The following is a 19,495-nucleotide window of genomic DNA, read 5'->3' on the forward strand; positions in this document are numbered from 1 at the left end:
GAAAACGGCCTAAAGAAACAAAACAAATTATCCAATTCATGAAGAAACTGTCAAAATGATTAAGTGTTTTTGTTCATTTGGTCTCCGGACCAGACCGGTCTGAGTCATGAGTGGCTGCGAAAGCCTCAGCTCCACAGTCCACAGCAACCGACCACGATCACCAACTCAAAAACCATACCAAACAGAAACATTTCATGAATCAAAGAAATCAATTCGTTTCAAAATGATATCAGAAAATCAGCTTCGCCTCTTCCTCCCTACCTCTTATCACTAGTCCGCATCTCGGAAGGCTTATCAGCACGCGAGCAACCGCAGTAGGGCCGCCACAGCCACCACATGTACCAGGATATTCAAAATCAAGCTTTACTAAAATGTTTCAAGCTTCCTCAATTCCTCAAAGATCACTTAATCTCCGCAATTGCACTTTCCTGAAGCCCTGGACCGCCCGGATTATCGGTGCACCCGTACCTCCCGTGGTGGCTGGCCCCCTTTCCTACACACACCGCTCCCTCGCTATAAAAGCCGACCCTCTTATCGCCACTGCTACTCCCTCTTCTTATCTGATTCCAGAAAAAGAACCCAAACTACACACAATCTTCAATTTTTAGCCATGTTGTTCTCCCGCTCCGTGGCCCTCTCCATCCTTGCCACCTTGGGCGTTAACGGTCTCGTTATCCCCCACATTGGCGACGTTATCGACGTCTTCAAGTCATCCGACTTGGCTACCTTGAAGGAAGACCTCACCCACAAGGCTGGTGACCTTGTTGCTGACTTGAAGCACGGCAAGCTCCCTGAGTTGGTTGCTCCTTCCGAGGCTGCTCCTTTGTTGACCAAGGAGGGTCTTCGTGACGTGATTCCCCACAAGTACATTGTGGTGTTCAAGGAGGGCGTGTCAAAGGACTACGCTAGCTTCCACTCGCAGTGGGTTGCCGAGGCTCACGCCCAGGCTGTTGGTTCTGCCGACAAGGCCGACCCATACTTTGCCGCCGTTGAGGCTTCTCAGACCGAGGGCGGTATCACCGACGAGTTCGATGTGGCCAGCCTCCTTACTGGTTACACTGGTTACTTCTTGGACTCCATGGTTGAGTTGATCCGCCGTGACCCAGCTGTCGCCCACGTTGAGAAGGACTCAATGGTGTACGCCAACGAGTTTGACGTGCAGAAGGGTGCCCCATGGGGTTTGGCTAGAATCTCCCACAGAGCTCCTCTCTCCTTGAGCTCTTTCAACCAGTACCTCCACGACACTGAGGGTGGCCATGGTGTCACCTCCTACGTCGTTGACACTGGTGTTTTCGTCGACCACTCCCAGTTCGAGGGTAGAGCCAAGTGGGGTAAGACCATCCCTACTGGTGACACCGACAACGACGCCAACGGTCACGGTACCCACTGTGCCGGTACAATTGCCTCTAAGGAATTTGGTGTTGCCAAGCACGCCAATATTGTTGCCGTCAAGGTCTTGGGCTCCAACGGTTCTGGTTCCATGTCCGACGTTCTCAAGGGTGTTGAGTTTGCCGCCAAGTCTCACCAGGAGCAGGCCAAGGAGGGCAAGAAGGGCTTTAAGGGTTCCACCGCCAACATGTCTTTGGGTGGTGGTAAGTCCCCAGCTTTGGACTTGGCTGTCAACGCCGCTGTCAAGGCTGGCCTCCACTTTGCCGTGGCTGCTGGTAACGAGAACCAGGACGCCTCCAACACCTCGCCAGCTTCCGCTGAGTTGGCCGTCACTGTCGGTGCCTCCACCATCTCCGACGCCAGAGCATACTTCTCTAACTACGGTGACGTCGTTGACATCTTTGCCCCAGGTCTCAACATTTTGAGTACCTACATTGGCTCCGAGACTGCCACTGCCACTTTGAGTGGTACTTCCATGGCTTCTCCTCACATTGCCGGTTTGTTGGCCTACTTTGTGTCCTTGCAGCCTGGTGCAGACTCTGAGTTCTTTGTCTCTGAGAAGGGTGTTTCCCCAGGTCAGTTGAAGAAGAACTTGGTTAACTACGCCACCAAGAACAAGTTGTCCGACATTCCAGATGACGGTACTCCAAACCTCTTGGCTTTCAACGGTGCTGGACACAACTTGACTAGCTTCTGGGGTGGTGAGGCCACCGAGGAGTCCGAGGCCGTCGATGTGAAGCAGGCCACTTTGGGCACCAAGATTGACGAGTTGCTCGCCAAGGTGGAGAAGGACTCGTCTCACATCATTGACGACGTCAAGGCCTTGGTCAACGACATCTACCAGAAGCAGTAAGGGTTCTATAGAGTAGAGCTTCCGTTAGTTATTGATATACGATATTATTAAGCAAGTGTAGGCGCGAATAACCGCGAGGGAAGTCTGGAGAAGGTATAGCAGTGGTAGTGGCGCGGTGTACGGGCGTAGTCGAGGTCTACCATGATTAGAAGCGCCATACTCAAAGGTAAATTTCACCAACTTACACCTTTTTTTTATAGAATGTCAACTCCCGCAAAAAGAAGGCTTATGCGTGATTTCAAGAGGATGCAGCTGGACGCCCCCTCGGGTGTCTCTGCCTCTCCTCTCCCTGATAACGTCATGTCCTGGAATGCCGTAATCATAGGCCCAGCTGATACACCTTTCGAAGACGGGACCTTCAAGCTTGTGCTACAGTTTGATGAACAATACCCCAACAAACCTCCTACCGTTAAATTCATGAGTGAAATGTTCCATCCCAACGTTTATGCCAGTGGCGAGTTGTGTCTAGATATTTTGCAGAACAGGTGGTCTCCTACCTACGACGTTTCGAGCATTTTGACGTCGATCCAATCATTACTTAACGACCCCAACATTCTGTCGCCAGCTAACGTGGAAGCAGCTAATTTATACAAGGACCACAGGTCGCAGTACATCAAGAGAGTGAGGGAAACTGTGGAGACAAGCTGGAACGAAGACGATGATGATGACGACGACGACGAGGATGACGAGGATGATGATGAATAGTGGCTTCTATAGACTATGTATATACAGGGCGGATCCAGGTGCCTATGGGGGCTGTCGTAGTGCTACTTGAGCCAAAGGTAGTACCATTTCTTGCTTGGCTTTGGAGGTTCAGGCTCGGGCTCGGGTTCCTTCTTCTGGAATGAGTCCTCGATGACGACTTCCTTGGGCTTGCCCTCCTCGCCGATCTTCTTGTCACGAGCAATCGCCAACATCACCACGAAGATGGTAATATAGATGAACGTCTTGGTCACAGGGTCCATTTTTTTGATGTCAAACTGCCCCTTTCTGACGGGCGTCTCGGCAAGTATAACAGGCTCCAATTTATTAATCTTGTCATTGTTTTTTGGTTGTGTAGTTCGTATTTTGGAAGGAATAGTGAACGGGAGATCAAGAGGAGGTTCCATGGACTTCCAGTTGGAAAACTTCTCTCTGACACCCCAGTCACCGTATGCAATGTAGTAGCCAAGTTTCTTGTCGGCTTCGGTGAGCTTGTGCCACTTTTTGTCGTACTTCTCTTGAAGCTCTTGAAGAACCTGGCCTTGATGCAAAAGACTCAATGTGCCGAAAATCTGGGGGTTCTTGAAGATTGGAGCAGTGTCTATAGGCTGAGTTCCATCGTCGCTGCCAGAAGAAAAGAGCGATCCCATGTCCTTGAGAGTTTGAACGTGAACTTTGGCAGCCTCGGCTTTGGCTTCCTCTGGTGAAAGTTTCCGTGCTGGTTGACTGGTGCTTTTTGAGTTTTGTTCTGGCTCTGGAGCGGTCAGAAGAAGACGAAGGGAGCTTCTGGCCGTATTTGGCAACCCACAGCGGGTCAATGGCGCCACGGTTATCGAGCGAAGCATGTTGGTGAAGAGAAAAATGCGACCGATTTGCACCCACTATATGGAGCGCATTATCACCAAAGTGGGTCTAGGGAACTTCTCTTTTTTTCCATAGTTGGATTAATCTTTCAGGGTATGCTAGGGTCCCATCTGAGTCTTGAGGTTGTCAAAAATTACATTTAAGGGCATCTTTTGTCGTTTGACATTTGTAGTAGCACATATCACTAAGTTCACTCTGTCGCACATACTTATTATATTTCATACCTACAATTCGGTATTACTCTTGCTCTCATTTCCATTTCTATATACCCATTACCAAATGCTTAGACGATACGATTCATGAACTTTCCAATGGCGATCATCGGTGCACAGATGGCCTTGACAGCCATGCAAAGTGCATCAATGAGTAGCGAAAGCTCATAGAGAATCCACATGAAGATCACCAACTCGATAAGAATCACTACCGTCTGAAGCGAGGGAAGTGCACGGCAATAATGTCGATCGGTGCAAAAATGATCTTCATGATCTTGATGCTTTTGATCAACAGGTTGATGTTCGAAACAATCTTGACAGGTCCTCCCTCGTGGAGTTTACCAAACCTGCTCTCTCTTGTCATCATGGCCTGCGCCAGTGTGGGTGGGTACTGGTACAGATCAACCTCGCTGCTCAATGCTATTTCGTCACTCAAGTTTCCGTCGTCACTGAGCTCGATTTCTTCTGGAAATTCGGATTCGGTGTAGATGGTAGATGCTTGGTCGAATTTCTGGATAGCTCGAGTGTCAGGGACGGCCTTATTTCCGAAATAAGCCAGGGCGGGCTCGTTCCACCGCTTCATCTTGGTCTTGTAATCCTTTAGCTTGTTTCGTTTCTTCTTAGAGGGTGTGATGGATTCTCCCTTATCGATCTCGACTATTTTCCCGACAGGAGCAGTAGGAGTCGTAGAAGCCTGTGTGGTGGCAGAATTGTAGACCAACCAGGAAAGCATGTAGTTCCAGAGTGGGTGGAAGTTGTCGTTTGGGCCTATGCTGCCCTGTCTGACTTCAGCTTCACTTTCAGGCTCTTCAATGCTTTTCGCTTTCTGGTTCAAACGGGCCTCCTTTTCTCTGTTGTAGTTATCGAAGTAGTCGTCACCCAAAGCCTTCTTGGCGTTTTTCCACTTCCTCTTCCATGCTTTCTTGATATTCTCGTTCTGTGGATCATTTTCGTATCCCTCCATTTCCTCATCGTCAGAATTGTCACTGACATGCTGAACAAAAAGCTCCTGATCCTTCTCCTGCTTCTTTTTCTTCCATGCAAGTTTGAACTTCTTTTCCAGCTTCTGTTTGGCCTTCTCCCTTTCCTTCTGAGCCCTCTTCTCATCGAGCTCATTCTGGGTGTAGTAGTCGTACGAATTGTAGTCATTGATGCCCACCTTCTTTTGAACCGACTTCATTGCTCTTGATAATTTCTGCTTCTTCTCCTGTTCTCTGGTTTTCTCGGATCGTCAAAGACAACATCTATAGGGTTGAACCGCTCGTCCTGGTCTCTGTCAAATACGTCCATAAACGTTTTATGCGTAAACATTCTTGGCTTGACTTCCTCGGCATCCTCGTACCGTTTTTTCTGGTCAATGTAGTAACCTTCGTATCCAGCTGGGATCAGCCTCGGTTGGTCTTGAACCAGGTCAAGGTCCTGGGTGTGGAACGACGAAGAATCGTCCATTTTCCGTTTGGGCTTGTAATAGTCCAGATAATCGACCGTTCTCTGTTTCTTGTAGAGATAATTCAAGTGAGCGGGTGTGATTGCTTCGTCTAGTTCATCTGGATTTTCTCGTCTAGGAGTTGACGGCGTAGAATCCGGTGACATCAGTCTGGACGGAAGCGTCGACAGACTCTGGTTTCTTCGCCTGTCTAGATAATCTGAAGTGAAGTAGCCAGTTCGAGAAACGTTCATGAAGAAAGTGGTGAAGAAGTGTGAAGGCTAAAGCTACGATCTGAAGAGTCCTGATCTGGGTGGCTGGCTGATCTGGGAAGGTAAACAGTCCTGCAGGGTTCCCCACCGTTGATCTATAGCAAAAAGATTGCCAGCCGTTCTTTGGAATTAATCTATAAAGAGTTGAGTAGAAATATTTTGGGGTCCAAAATTTGGTAGGTTTGTGGCTGTGGTAGGGGTTGCTTGTTGTGGTGTTTTCGCAGCCATTTTGACAGTGCATTTTGATAAGCACCACGAAAAGCAAACAATAACAAAAAGTCCGAAATGATGACCGGAGACAAATATGTGAATCGTGAATTTCTATGGGACCCTGACATGCTGCAATTTCTGTATTTCTATTGATCTGATCCGTGACCGAAGCATATTGATGGCACGACAATGTGGGAGTGTTTCAAAGATCTGGTATACCTATTGGGTGTGCTTGCAAACATCGGAGAAGGAGACATTGTTCCTTTGTAAAATACGTCGCCATTTGAAATATCATCGATTCATTCGATTATCGATTTTATTCCCACCTCACGTTTTCCATTTCTTCCTCAACTTCTCACTACATATCCAATTCGGCTGCGAATTAGTCACAGATGGAAAACCAAGAAAGTTCCACAAAGAATAAAAGTCTGCTCCCGAAAGCATTAGATTTAATCAAAAGCATAAACCAAACATGAACCCAAGCCTACACCTTTAATTTCTCTCCATCCCGGTTTCTTCACTCTACCCCAGATGCTCACTCTTATCTCACTCTCAAGATCATCTGCAACACCTCCCCCATGTTCCGTCTATATTCCAAAACCCGCCTGCCCTCTATACTTAGACTAAGCAGAGCCTACTCAAAGCCTCAGGAGGCAACCTCATCATCTCCAATTTCATCACACTCCTACATTGATGACGATATCCTTTCCTTGGTGAGCAAGCAGAAGATCGCCAACCACTTGGAAGATCTCGGACCCTATCCGCTGTATTCGCTGATTTTGACTCCCCAGCACTTTTTCCAGAATGAAGTGTTGATGAAATACTCCCAGAAACTGCCCCATCCGGTGTCGTTGAGACAATTGGCAGGGTACGGCAAGGCCTTGACCAAACAGAAGATCCTAGCATCTGCCAACTTTGTCAGGCTAGAATTGCCAATAAGACTCGCCATGAGAATCCGTGACCTCCAAACTCTTCCCTTTGGAGTTGTCAACAACTTCCATCTTGCCCAGATCTACGAGAGTTACTATCATCTGTTCAATGCTTTCCGGAAGATCCCCAATATCACCACGGCATCCGAAAACGAACGCTTTTGCGAGGATATCAGCAATCTCTTGGACCAGCACGTCTTCAACTTGTCCCATCTCATGATGGGTGCGTTGGAGGTTTCCATTTTAGAGAGTCTTCCACAGGAAGCTCTAGACAGCTTCATGAGCTCAATGCTCCGCTCCAGAATCAGTAGAAGAGTCATTGTAGAGGAGCATTTGTCGCTTACAGAGATCTACAAGAAACATCCATACCAGAGGCAGTCGCCAGATTACATTGGTGAGATTTTCCATCGGTGCAATGCTGCAGAGCACTTCAAAATGGTTCACGAGTTGGTGAAAGATTCCTCATTAGAGGCATTCCCTCACAGAGACCTCATGCCTGATTTAGAGATTGACGGCGATACATCCTTGAGCTTCCCCTTTATGGTACCTCATTTGCACTACTTGTTTGGTGAGATCTTGAGAAACTCCATGGAGGCCACTATAACAACCCACGGAGACAGCGGCAAGAAACTTCCACCAATCAAGGTCACGTTGATTGATTCAAAAAAGCTGGTAACTTTCCGCATATCTGACCAGGGCGGCGGCATGAGCCACGAAAAGCTCAAGTCGATCTGGTCCTTTGGAAAACTGCCTGACCATGCCAGACAGAGTCTTGCCAATTTTCATTCTATCCCAGACTTGCAAATGTACTCCAATCTCCAAGTGACTCCAGCAGGTTCTTCTATCATTCAGCTGCAAGACCAGCTTCTGGGAACCTCCATGGCAGAAACACTGCCGGAAACGAAAAAGTCAACCCTAGACAGGTTGATCAACAGACACTACAAGTTCAAGTTGGGGCTTGGGTTGCCCATGTGCAAGGTTTATGCCGACTACTGGAACGGAAACCTCAGCATGAATTCAATTGAAGGCTACGGCAGCGATACCTGCCTAGAATTGAGCAAGCTCGGGTTCCACTCCAATGTGATCCAGTTGGACAGAGCATAGTCTACACACAATGCGCACCTCAAATACATCCAACATCTACATCCTCACCAAGTCTTCTGATATACCAACACGTCCACCCAGGGCATTTCATCAATAGATCAAGCACATGAGTCAAAGAAACGTGCCTATATCGCTGCTTCTAGGCGGTGGCGAGGAGAATGCCAAACAGGAATATCAGTATGCCAACCAGAGTCAGACCCCAGCTCCACACATGGGGTCCCAAAGTCCACAGCCCCTCAACTCGGCTTCGCCATACAGACCAAACCCAATCCTGAATCTTGTTTCTGACTTCCAGGCACAGGGCGAACTAAGGCCCAATCTGGCGCAGAAACCCATAGTGATTGATGACGAGCGTTCTTCACCACCAGAGATTGTTGTGGTGGACGATAACGAACGAGCACTGCGGCTGCCCGTGCCTTTAGCACCATCGTATCGTAGGCCGTCGCCTTTGGCGTATAAGCTTAACACGATGGGCGATAATCCTGGTGCAGTGCTGGACTATATCAAGAATTTCCAAAGTAACTTCAAAGTGGGCTCTACGGAGCCAATCGACAGCTCTACCATTCAATGGAGGGCAGGCGGCCCAAGCAAAACAAGCATAAATTCCATCATCAACTCCGAGGAAAGCAACGCTCTGCTGGCGCCAGCACCTGAGAAGAAGAAGAGAGCATCATCCGCAAAGACGGACTCTGCTGCTAAAAAGGCCAAGACAGAGAAAAAGACAGCAAAAGGTGATGTCAAGGCAGAGCCCAAGAAGCCAGGCCCCAAAAGCAAAAAGAAGACTCCTGAAATTGCCATTGCACCTGCTGATAAACCATCTATACATCCTACGGCGACAGCCGATAAGGCCAAGACGAAGAGTCAGCCAGTCAAGCTAGAAAAACCTGCTGTCATGTCGCTCAAGAAGGAGGAGCAACTGGATGACTCTAAGAACTCGCCGCACGAGGACAAGAAGGATAAACTGGCGGCTCCTCCACCTATCATTGCATTGAATATTCCTCTCCTTGACCCTAAGGCTCCCATGCCCGGCCAGGCCGAGGTTGTTGTCAATGTGCTCAAACTTGCAGAGGAGAAGTACGGCTGGAACACGATACATCCCAATGCAAAGTCGGCAATTGACCTCATGGATGAGATGCTTGATGACGAAGACGAAGGCGCCGACGAAGATGACGATGATGAGCTACAGGTTGTGGATGAAAAGGGCAACACGCTAGCTCAGAACGAAAAGAACAATGCTCAAACTGAAAAGAGCAATGCTCAAAGCAAGAAGAAGAACAATGACGAGTTAACAGAGGAGCAAAGAGCTAGACAGCATGAGACTCGTATGAACAGGAAAGTGGGTAAGTACGATTATGAGGATCCTTTCATTGATGATGAGGAGCTTCAATGGGAAGAGGAAATCACAACAACCAAAGAAGGTTTCTTCGTTTACTGGGGACCCTTGGTGGAGGACAGAGCTACTACATCGACCACCAAGAAGGGCGCTGCAAAGGGCAAGAAATGAATTGTCTATGTATCTAGCTAGAGAGACGCTCAAGAGAGATGTTCAAAATACCGGCCATGTTGGCAGTTGTAGGATCCTCACTCTTAGCTTCCTCCAACTTTTGAAGCTTGCTTTTCAAGGAAGACACAACCTCGCTGCTTTCGTCCTTGATAAGACCAGACTTTTGGAGCACATGCTGGAGACTCAAAAGCGCCACCAACGTTCCGCAAGTGTCTCTGTCGATGGTGGTAGAGCCATCCTCAGTGATAAAAGTACGGTCAACAGTATTTTGTAACACTCCCTGTAGCTCCTTGACTCTGCTGTCTGTCAAAGTGATGAACCTCGTGCTGCGAGAGCTGTTTCTCTTTGGAAGTGGAGGTGGGCGTGAGTTGTCAGACTTGGACTCTGAAATGCTGGTATCTTGTAGGGTATTTGTCAAGTCGCAAAGATCGCTCTTCTCTTTGGTAACCAACTCCTTGAAGACGCCCACCAAAGCAGTCTTGAGGTTCTCATAGGGGCAGTCGTTCAATGAGTCAATCAAAAATGCATAACTTGTATCCTCAGGGGCATGAGCAAGAACTTTAGTCAAGAGTGTAAGCACGACGTATCTCAAGTTGGGGTATTCACGGTTGGAGATCAACATGAAAAGCAACGCTTGGAGGTATGCCAGGAGAAGAAGGGATGGAGTTTTGGAAAGCTCCAACGAGAGGTTACGCTTCTCGAGGTTGGCTTGATGAATGGCGTACCATGACCAGAACACGGCTATGTCTGAGAAACCCCTGTTGAAAAACGTGGTATGAATCATGCCTGGAACCACTAATCGAAGTGTGAGTGATACAGCGTCATTGATAGTAACCGTGACTTTTTTCATGTCCTTGTTGGGGCCCACAGAGTTTGTGAAGAGAACCAACATACCAGCTGCAGAGTCATGGACTGCCTTAGCCTCACTGCTTATCAAGGAGCTGACAATGGTCTTTTGGTAGCTTACCACCAACTTCTCAAACAAATGCCCATGCTTTTCGTCGTCATCCTCACCCTCTAGCTCCAGCGTGTCGACCAAATCATTGCTTTCCTCGAGGAAGTCCTTGAAGTTGTTTGTCAAGTCCACATCAAACGAGAGAGCGAGCTCCACGAGACGGTCAAGGACCGGTAGGAAGACGTTGTGCTCACTTTCCTTGTTCTTTGCCACGCACTGGAGGTAATTGAGGAAGTCTGTGGCAAAGCCCACCACAGTACGTTTGGTGACTAAATTCACAGCCTCAGTGACGAATCCAGTCAACAACTTCCGCTGCAAGTAGTCCTCGTCGCTGTTGATCTTCTCGAGCTCAGTGGGAGAAACCTCAATTTTCTCTGGAAGCGGTGGTCTCTGGTAGTTTCTGGCAAAGCTGTAGACTCTCTTCCAGCGGAAATCGGCTTCGCCTAGGTCGGCCACCGGGTTGCCATGAAGTGAATTGATGAAACTGGCCACTGTCATGGCTAGAAAACGCGAGGGGTAAAGCGTGTGGATGCGTCTCAAGCAGCTGTCGATCAATTCAAAGATACAGTAGAGCTTGACATCGTAGAACTTGTGTCTGAAGTAGGTATTCTCCGTGACAGCGTCGTTTTCCAGCAAGGCGCTCAAAAGCTCAGTACTCTTCAAAAACAACTCCTTCGAATTGCCATGGTGGGCCAAAAGCTCAAAGATCTTGCACACGTTGAAGACACATGGAGCATTGCGGAGTGCTCCATCGAAGGCGTAGTCTGACTCCACAAAGGGAAGCACAAGGGCGGGCAAATCCCAGCCAATTTCATACACCAAGTCGTGGTCCAGGTCCAAAATCTTCAAAAGATGGCTCAAGATCTGGTCTCTTTCCTCCACACGGTATCTCTCTGGCTCGCTCAAGTACATATCCAAGATGGTGGAGTAGGACAAAAAATCCCCCAGCTCTTTGGCCTCGGCGGCCGCCTGGGTGAAAACTTCAAAAATCTTCTCCAATTCCTGAGCCTCAATGGTGGCATCCAGCCCCAGCTCGTGTTCGGTATCAGACATAGTTGTTCCTTTGAGTGTCTTTCTCGTTTCTAGCCGCGCTACTAGACAATGTACGGGTCTCCATCTTCAATACAGTTGTGAACGGCTGAACGGGAGGGGAAGCTATTCGAAGATTGATCAAAGAGGGTCGTTTTCAGAAATACAGTGAACTTGTTTACCCAAGGGGCATTGATTGTGAAGCTGGACTGTTGATACTTCCGTTATACGAGCATCCAGGGGTCTAATCTGATAAAGGTATCAGACCGGTTACTGACAATTGTTTATCTAGGGATAAGAAGTCAGAGATCTCTTCTAATAGTGTTCGTTACTTTGACTCCTACTTCGTTACTTCTGTCGTGGCTACACTTGTGGTTCAGGATTGCAAGCACAACCCTGAGTACACAGCCTACTTGATAACCCCAAGGCGATAAGCAAATCAAGATCCATCAATTGGGCAATTCGTTCACAGCCCTTTTCGTTTCATCCATAAATTTGGGTATCTCCAGCATTTGGTGGCATTGAATGCTTGCTGCCTTTTGAGCATTCTCACCACAGCCCCAATCGACATACCACGCAGATAGTGTATCAAAAGCTGTCAAAATCGAGAGATAGACTCAGATTTACTCGAGGAGGCAAAGACACCGTTTAATCGCTTTTGCATTACCTCACTTAATTCAGCCTTCTTTCAAAGCACATTGTCAAATTCATCATAATGAACCTGGATGCGCTGGATGTGCTGGACCTGGTGCTGCTGGCAGAATTCGAGGCTGAGACAGCAGACCAGAAAGTGCCGTTGTCCACGCTGATGGTGCTACCGAAAAGGGAAGAGGATCCACTCAAGGAGCTTTTGGAAACCAGCAGTGAAAAAGTCACATTGCGTTTTCATCCAATTGGCTCAGCACCAGCCATAAATCCAAGCATATTCAAGATTTCAGGGTCTCAGACGGTGGCTACTGTTCTGAATTACCTAATGAAGAGGCTTCGACTAAAGCATATTCATTTGTATGTGCTGAGCACATTCCAACCAACGCCGGACGAGAAGTTGGGTGATTTGCATAAGCTTTTTCTGAGCAAAGGGGAATTGGTGCTCGGGTACTGTGAAACCATTGCATTCGGCTAGTCTTACAAGTCAAATAGGTGAAAACTCATTTACAATCTAACAAATTTGAGCCTGTAGACTCAGGTATACAAGAACAATACTATGGCGAGCGAAATTCAAACTTTTGACACATCCTCGACACTAGCGAAGGGTATCGAAATGCAAACTGCTTAGTAGAAGACAAACTCGGCGTCACCTTCGCTAACAGTGAGCGTACAACCGTCGGAGCCGTGACCGCCTTTGTAGTTGCCGTCCTCGTAAGAACAAGAACCGACAGTGCTGGCACCGTTGGCACCCCGGATCTTGATGTTGTAGTTAGGAGCATCCTTGTTGTTGGGGTTAGGGATCAAAGACAAGTAGGTCTTGCCGCCAGTGTTACCAGCACCCAAGACAACAGGAGCCCAGTTACCGACACCAGAGCCGGAAGTACCCCAGATACAACCCTTTTCAACAGAAACACCAGCATTGTTGACGTAGTACTGAGTAGAAGATCTGCCGCCCTTCCACTTGTAGTATTGGTCGGAGTTGACAACGGAAACAGGAGCGGACTTACCAGCCTCCAACAAGGTTGGGATGTTCATGTTCTCGGAACCAGGGTAGTCAGTTCTGCAGATCGCGACGTCCTTCTTAATCTTGGAGACAAAGTTGGTGCCCTTGTAACCCCATTCACACAAGTAGTCCTTGTCCTTGTTGGATCTGTACAACTTGCCGTTCTTACAGTACAAACCACCAACGGAGATACCGTTAGATGGCTGCTCAGAAGGCCACTGGGTCTTGGACATACCAGCCTGACAAGCGTAAGAACAGTAGTAGCCGTCCTTACAGGTGGAGGAGGTGTCACCCTTCAGGTTCATGATGGTGGTGAAACCGCCCTTGAGCTCAGAGAGCCAGTCAACCTCAATGACACCCTGACCGGTTGGCAAGGAGTCACAGTCGTGGACACCGTCCTCGAACTTCTCAGTTGGGTCGGAGAAGAGGGAAAGGTCACCGTTGATACCACCAGAGCCACCGGAAGATGGGCTGGAGGAAGGGGTGGAGCTGGTCTTCGAGGAGGACGAGTCGGAAGAAGCGCTCGAGGAAGATGGGGAAGACGAGGAAGACGAGGAAGACGAGTCGGAGGAAGTGGTGGTGGTGGAGGCGGAGGTGGTGACGGAGTCAGAGGAGGCCGAGGAGGTCTCGACAGCACCCTTCACCTCACCGTTGCCACCAACAGTGACGGTTCTGAAAGTAGTCACGACGGCTCTAGCCTCGTTCTGGTGGTGGTGGTGGTGCTTGTGGAAGCCGGATGGAGCGGCCATGGCGGAGGCCAAAAGAGCGGACACGATGAAAGTTTTCATTCTTGGATCTAAGGAAAGACGGTAGTTGGATCTGGATCACAAAGAGTGGATGTCCAGAATTGACAGGAAAGAAAGAATGTAGTTGGAAGTTAAAAAACTCAAAAGGAGTGCTGAGCTTTTTACGTCAAGAATGTTTGGGACCGTGGATCTAAACAAAAAAAAAAGGAGAAGGCTTAAGGTGCGAGGATGGCGTGTAAATATATAGGCTCAGCGGGCAGCGAGAAGGCACAGGTGAGTGTTTTTCTTTTTTTGCTGCCTTTTTTTGTTCGGCCTGTGTGCAGTACATGACAACAACTGAGCCAAGGCGCATAAAGCCAGGGGTCTAGACTTTGACGGGCTAATTAACGCCCAACTAGGCTTAATTGTCGCGGGACATGGCTCTGTGCAGGAGCTACGTTTCGGCGTTCTGACGACAAATTTCGCAGCCATCAACGCTAGGCTTAAGTGACCAAGGTGAGATATTACGAGATCTTTGGTGAGGCGGTCGAAATATGTCAGGAGCTTGAGTTTTTGAAATTAAGAGAATGTAGAATACAGGAAATGGGGGGACGGAGCCGGGAGACTTGGCTCGGCGGTTAAACGTCGTCTCCAGCAGAGAGCCACTCAGAGCCCTTCCTTTATCTACTGGAAGAGCCGTTTGATCTTGGGCCGAGTGGCAATGCAACGCTCCGCCAACGTCGGTAGAAGCAACTTTTTGGACGATCAATGACGATAGGGGTTCTAGGGTGTGATCCAGGGAGATCCGGGAAATCGAGATCCAGACATGGTGAATTAGGAACGGAGATCTAAGGAGTCGTAGAATGTGAATGGACAGAATTGCACGGCTTGGAATCAAGAAAATTCAACATACCCTGCCGCCGTTCGGAGTCCCTTTTCTTTTGTCTGGTTCGCCTCGACACTGTGGTATTGTGCTACTACCAAGGCGCCTATCTACTGTGTCGATCCTAGTCTAGACGACAGCGTCAAGATCGTCCGTGAGGCGAGAAACGTGGTACCTACAAATTGCTTTGCTTCTCCTGGCCTTTTTTCAAATTCTCTTCATATGGCTCTCGCCGTATCTCCTCCAGACCATAATGCTCTCTCTATGGGTCGCTTATGCAACTTTTGTTTCTTTTGCAAGAGTCATTAGTGGTCCTGGGGTATGGGCTGCGTTTCTTCAAACTTCGATGCGTTATCTTGGCCTTGGTCTGGGCCTGAATTGCACAGTTTGAAAAGTACAAAAAAAAAAAAAAAAAAAAAAAAAAAAATATGTAGAAGATCGCCATAGGATGCCTAGGCTCTCACAGAATGCCTCACAGAATGCCGCTCAACAATAACCAAATGTGCCACAAACCCACCACTGAAAATCAACTCTACAAATCTCACCCCTTCGCCCCTTCAACCATAAACTGAAAAAGTATAACAAAGTGATCCCTCGACTTTCACCTAAGCCTGATTCACGGTACTGGTTCGCGAGTCTGTAAATCAAACACTCGCAAAGCCACCTCAAACTCAAAAAAACCCTCCCTACTTCCCTCACCACACCCTACGTCTTTGTCAGCCTTTTCATGAATGGCAACTTTTTTATCTTCAATAGCCAATTACAATAAACGTCGTATAAGCCTGAATCTGCAGGAAGGCCTGAAACCATTCCGTTGCCACCTCGAGCACTTACATTCCAGGTTGCCCGGCAGGCGGTGAGTTAACAGGTGCTTTAGTCAGAATAGGGACTATTTTTTTTTTTTTCTGGTCGCAGATGCCTCTTTGGTTCCAATGTTTTTTGCTATTTCGCACTGTTTTTTGCTACGCAAAGCCTCTTACTCACCGCACTGTTTACCAATTCCCCAATAATCAACCCTCGATCAACAGATCCCTTATTTCAAGGAATTGTAGAAATTCCCCTATTTTCAAGGTTTCACCCAATCACAGCGACCTGATGATTATCGGCAGCCGCACCGCAGGCGGCTCGTTTGAGAAGTCATATTATCCACATGCGTCTACATGAGCCGGACGTCGAGAAATTTTCTTGCCCTTCGATGCCCGACTTTTTTACTTTTGTGTTCCTTATCACATCATTGGCCAAATCGGCCTATTCCTTAAAACAATTTCCATATAGTTGCTGTGTTGTCTCTAATGGTTTCCCGTATTTTTTTTCATACGATCACCACCAACAACCCATGCTAACCCTAACATTATCTCTGAAATTCGCACACAGGTCTCATCGCCTGCCCGCGGCCATCGGAAGCCCTGTCCCTGGATGGCCTGTCTAGAACTAAATGGTACCCTCATCCTCAATTCCCAAGTTGAACCACGGATGTTCAAGCGCCTCGAGCGCTGTGATTCGCTCGTTCGGGTCAATCACAAAGATCTTGCGCAACAAGTCAATGAAAAACCACCAGAACGTAAAATTGCCAAAGTTGATCAAATGCCAGTTGCTCTGGTAATTCTCGCTCAACGACTGGTCAAAATTGATGTTCAATCCTATCCTCTCACTGATGAACAAATCAATGCGCAGAAGCTGCTTGACGTTTTTGATAAACTTTTCTGGAGTGCTTGGCGTGGGGAAAATCAACAGTAGCGAGTTGTCTTCCGTGGACTCGTCATCTATTATCACATCATCGTCGTCTTCGTCATCACTAAAGTGCTCGCCGTACAGACGACGGTAGTCGTTGGTGAAGTACTTCAAACCACACTCATTCTCTTTCTGCTTCAGGTACCTCACCATCTCTTTGCTGATTTTCGTGCCGCATATCTTTTCTATCATTGCCAAGTGTTCAAGGTTATCGTGAGTCCTGAACACCGGCTCACCAATCACCAACTCCACTAGAATACATCCCATCGACCACACATCACAGGGGAACGACCACCCAACGCCCAAGACGATTTCTGGCGCTCTATAGTGTCGCGTGGAAACAATCGAGGAATGGTATTCATCATCAAAGATGGCCGAGCCAAAATCAATGATTTGTATAAGTGGGTTGTTCAATATCCTCAGGAACTTCGGTGGTTTGTCAAGCCTGCGCTTTTCGCTGCTTGAATTAAGATTGAAGTAACTGGAAATGATGGTAGAGCTCTTAAGCTGCTTGCGCAGATAAGTGTCGTCATGCAACAAGATATTCTCAGGTTTGAGGTCTGTGTGAATTAAGTTGAGGTCGTGGAAGAAGGTCACCGACCTTATGAGCTGCTTGGAGATCGCCTGTATGTGTGAACCAGGGTATGGTTTAAACTTGTTGTTCTCCAAGAAGTCGTAAAGCGATATCTTAAGCAAGTCTGTCACAATGCAAATATGGCCTCTGTAGTCGAAGCACTCCCGAAGGTGGATACAGTGGTTTTTGTTGTCGTTGTCAAACTTTTTCAACGTTGTGAGAATCCGTAGCTCGATCTTGGCGGCATCTCTGTACTTTGGAATATTACGGATAATTTTGATGGCCACAGTATCACGGTTGACTTTATCATAACATGCAACCACCTTGCCAAAAGTTCCTTGGCCAACAAGCTTTTGAATGACGAAACGATTAGCAAAGATATCGTTCTCCCGCACAATGTAGTGACCATCCTCGTCATCACATGGAGGTAGGTTCATCTTATGCGGGATTATATGCGTCTTGACGTTTCCAACTTTGGGATGCTGAAGGATATAGTTGCTTGGCAATTTTTGATAGAAACACTTAGCTTGGGGTAGTTGAGGCAACGAGTTTGTTCTTTGCTTCTTGACGCCTGGGTTGGCATGATGGGGTATCTCAAACTGCTTGTTGTCCATAGGGGTATCATTCACGTTCATATTGTTCACATTGAACATGTTGTAAGCATCTCGAACATCCTGATCCAAGAGAAGCATGGAGTCAGAGTTGTTTCTATGTTGACGACGTTGGGCAAAAGATGGCTGGATCTTGCGTTCTTCAAGGAACACAACTTCGTCATTCAAGTCAAAGGCATCATCATCTTCGCCGTACAAGTCGTCTTCATCCTCTTCCTCCAATACTTCGCCATTATGATGCTTATCAAAACTGTGGTTGTCTGTGGTCTCAGAATTGTTCAAAGTTATATTGAGATTCAAATTAGGCGACTCGTTGAACGTTGACACAGACAGCGGGGACATATTGTCAAAAACTTTTGTTTTCTGAGCCGTAGAAGCATTAGGTACTCCATCGGAAGCGGCGGTCTTTCGGGACGAATCAAACGTCTCACTAAACCCTCTGGGTCTCTTTCTGTTGGATATCAACGACATCGCTACTATGTTTGGTCTCTCTAGACTGATAAGAGAGCCTTGGTTGTGGGAAACTGTGGTGTTTTTTGGTTATCAACACAAGTCCGAGGCCGAACCTGGACTTTTAAGTCTGCAGCGGCTGAAATAGACTGTAAATTCAAAAACTCGCTCCAGCAATTAGAACGTCTGCAAAATGCAATAGCAATTTTGATCTCCACTATTCACTCAGCTCTCTGGAAAGCAAGAAAACTGCTATGAGCACAAATTGATGAGGAGTAAATCGCCGATTGCGCAAGATGACGGGATCGGTCTGCGAATCTGAAGAAAAAGCAGCGGTCTGGGGAAATTCCGGGGAACAAATTTAAGCAGTCGTGGGCAGATGGAGCACAGAGTCGTTAATTATGGCAAGAATGGTTGTCGACGTTGTCGAACATCGAAAGTCAGGGGTTCCTCAACACGGTCGTGCGGAGGCAAAAAAGAGATAGCCGCCCGTTTTTCGGACTCTGAAGAAGCTAGCCCTATAGTTGAGGTCATGAAGAAGCTACATGTGTTTTTTCAAGTCGTTTGACGGGAAGCGTGTCCAGTTATGGTGGATCTTCGGCACTGCTCACTAAGCGATAATGCTAGATAGCGATAGTTGCTGTAGTGACGCCGCGAATGACCGATAAGAGTTGGAGAGATGATGGCCACCAGATGGAGGAATGTAAAAAAATTAAAATGTACAACTTTTAAGAATTGGGTGATTTTCGAACTACCAGGGTCGTCAAACCTTCGACCCATCTGGCGGTATTGTTTTGTTGGTGTTTATTGGTGGGAGCATCACGTGGGGCGAGTGTGGCGTGTGCAGGACGTTTACCTAAATATGAACCGACTCCGAGGCGGAGCTCACCTTGGCTTCAAAGGGTTGTAAAAAAGGTGTCATAATTCCGTTGAAGGAAAGTGAAATGGGGTTTTTCGATGTTGAAAAATTTTCTCCGTATTTGGTCCTGATTGGTTGGATCTGTCCCACAGTGCGGCGGGACCCAGGCCGGTCTAGATCAGATAACCGAAACCGGGTGATCTTGGAAAGTGGCGCAACCAGTGATGGTAGGTTAGGTTGATTTTTTGGTTTTTCTTGATCGTTGGTAATTGTGGAACTGTTGCGAACTTGAGTGTAGTATGGTGAGAATGTAGATTGCAACAGACATGAGGCAAACTTAATTACCATATCTTCTTTAGAAAATGTCACTCTACGTTGAATTACAATAAAGTAAACGTCACTCTACGTTGAATTACAATAAAGTAAACAGAGAGAATCTGGCATTTTTTCTACCGATCTTTCACAATTCCAACATTGCCTTAATTGGATTGAGAATCTGTAATTACAATGCTCAGACTAATAGACCAAATAACGGCTGCAATGAAATAGTACACAAAAAGCA

At 47.5% G+C, this 19,495-nt stretch overlaps 10 protein-coding genes across 10 annotated transcripts; 5 read left to right on the plus strand and 5 right to left on the minus strand. All coding sequences in view use genetic code 12, as the record gives it.

The window, feature by feature from the left end:
- Nucleotides 1-610: 610 nt before the first annotated feature.
- CXQ87_005256 (proteinase B) lies at nucleotides 611-2,242 on the plus strand (the record flags this gene model as incomplete). The annotated part of the gene is made up of 1 exon (XM_025483682.1): nucleotides 611-2,242. One exon carries the CDS (start codon nucleotides 611-613, stop codon nucleotides 2,240-2,242), a length of 1,632 nt encoding a protein of 543 aa, XP_025335917.1.
- A 201-nt stretch (nucleotides 2,243-2,443) lies between these two features.
- On the plus strand, nucleotides 2,444-2,947 carry RAD6 (E2 ubiquitin-conjugating protein; the record flags this gene model as incomplete). The annotated part of the gene is made up of 1 exon (XM_025483683.1): nucleotides 2,444-2,947. One exon carries the CDS (start codon nucleotides 2,444-2,446, stop codon nucleotides 2,945-2,947), a length of 504 nt encoding a protein of 167 aa, XP_025335918.1.
- Nucleotides 2,948-3,009: 62 nt separating this feature from the next.
- CXQ87_005258 (uncharacterized protein) lies at nucleotides 3,010-3,789 on the minus strand (the record flags this gene model as incomplete). The annotated part of the gene is made up of 1 exon (XM_025483684.1): nucleotides 3,010-3,789. One exon carries the CDS (start codon nucleotides 3,787-3,789, stop codon nucleotides 3,010-3,012), a length of 780 nt encoding a protein of 259 aa, XP_025335919.1.
- A 302-nt stretch (nucleotides 3,790-4,091) lies between these two features.
- CXQ87_005259 (uncharacterized protein) lies at nucleotides 4,092-5,700 on the minus strand (the record flags this gene model as incomplete). Its single annotated transcript, XM_025483685.1, has 3 exons — nucleotides 4,092-4,235; nucleotides 4,256-5,242; nucleotides 5,263-5,700. The coding sequence occupies 3 exons, from the start codon at nucleotides 5,698-5,700 to the stop codon at nucleotides 4,092-4,094; spliced, it is 1,569 nt and encodes a 522-aa protein (XP_025335920.1).
- An 806-nt stretch (nucleotides 5,701-6,506) lies between these two features.
- CXQ87_005260 (alpha-ketoacid dehydrogenase kinase family protein) lies at nucleotides 6,507-7,961 on the plus strand (the record flags this gene model as incomplete). Its single annotated transcript, XM_025483686.1, has 1 exon — nucleotides 6,507-7,961. One exon carries the CDS (start codon nucleotides 6,507-6,509, stop codon nucleotides 7,959-7,961), a length of 1,455 nt encoding a protein of 484 aa, XP_025335921.1.
- A 106-nt stretch (nucleotides 7,962-8,067) lies between these two features.
- Nucleotides 8,068-9,465, plus strand: HPC2 (Hpc2p; the record flags this gene model as incomplete). The annotated part of the gene is made up of 1 exon (XM_025483687.1): nucleotides 8,068-9,465. The coding sequence occupies one exon, from the start codon at nucleotides 8,068-8,070 to the stop codon at nucleotides 9,463-9,465; it is 1,398 nt and encodes a 465-aa protein (XP_025335922.1).
- A 77-nt stretch (nucleotides 9,466-9,542) lies between these two features.
- YBP1 (Ybp1p) lies at nucleotides 9,543-11,473 on the minus strand (the record flags this gene model as incomplete). Its single annotated transcript, XM_025483688.1, has 2 exons — nucleotides 9,543-9,545; nucleotides 9,593-11,473. The coding sequence occupies 2 exons, from the start codon at nucleotides 11,471-11,473 to the stop codon at nucleotides 9,543-9,545; spliced, it is 1,884 nt and encodes a 627-aa protein (XP_025335923.1).
- Nucleotides 11,474-12,164: 691 nt separating this feature from the next.
- Nucleotides 12,165-12,572, plus strand: CXQ87_005263 (uncharacterized protein; the record flags this gene model as incomplete). The annotated part of the gene is made up of 1 exon (XM_025483689.1): nucleotides 12,165-12,572. The coding sequence occupies one exon, from the start codon at nucleotides 12,165-12,167 to the stop codon at nucleotides 12,570-12,572; it is 408 nt and encodes a 135-aa protein (XP_025335924.1).
- Nucleotides 12,573-12,721: 149 nt separating this feature from the next.
- SIM1 (SUN family protein) lies at nucleotides 12,722-13,888 on the minus strand (the record flags this gene model as incomplete). The annotated part of the gene is made up of 1 exon (XM_025483690.1): nucleotides 12,722-13,888. The coding sequence occupies one exon, from the start codon at nucleotides 13,886-13,888 to the stop codon at nucleotides 12,722-12,724; it is 1,167 nt and encodes a 388-aa protein (XP_025335925.1).
- Nucleotides 13,889-16,139: 2,251 nt separating this feature from the next.
- On the minus strand, nucleotides 16,140-18,095 carry KNS1 (serine/threonine protein kinase; the record flags this gene model as incomplete). Its single annotated transcript, XM_025483691.1, has 1 exon — nucleotides 16,140-18,095. The coding sequence occupies one exon, from the start codon at nucleotides 18,093-18,095 to the stop codon at nucleotides 16,140-16,142; it is 1,956 nt and encodes a 651-aa protein (XP_025335926.1).
- Nucleotides 18,096-19,495: the final 1,400 nt, after the last annotated feature.

Source organism: Candidozyma duobushaemuli (assembly GCF_002926085.2).
Source record: "Candidozyma duobushaemuli strain B09383 chromosome Unknown G_B09383, whole genome shotgun sequence".
Classification (NCBI taxonomy): domain Eukaryota; kingdom Fungi; phylum Ascomycota; class Pichiomycetes; order Serinales; family Metschnikowiaceae; genus Candidozyma; species Candidozyma duobushaemuli.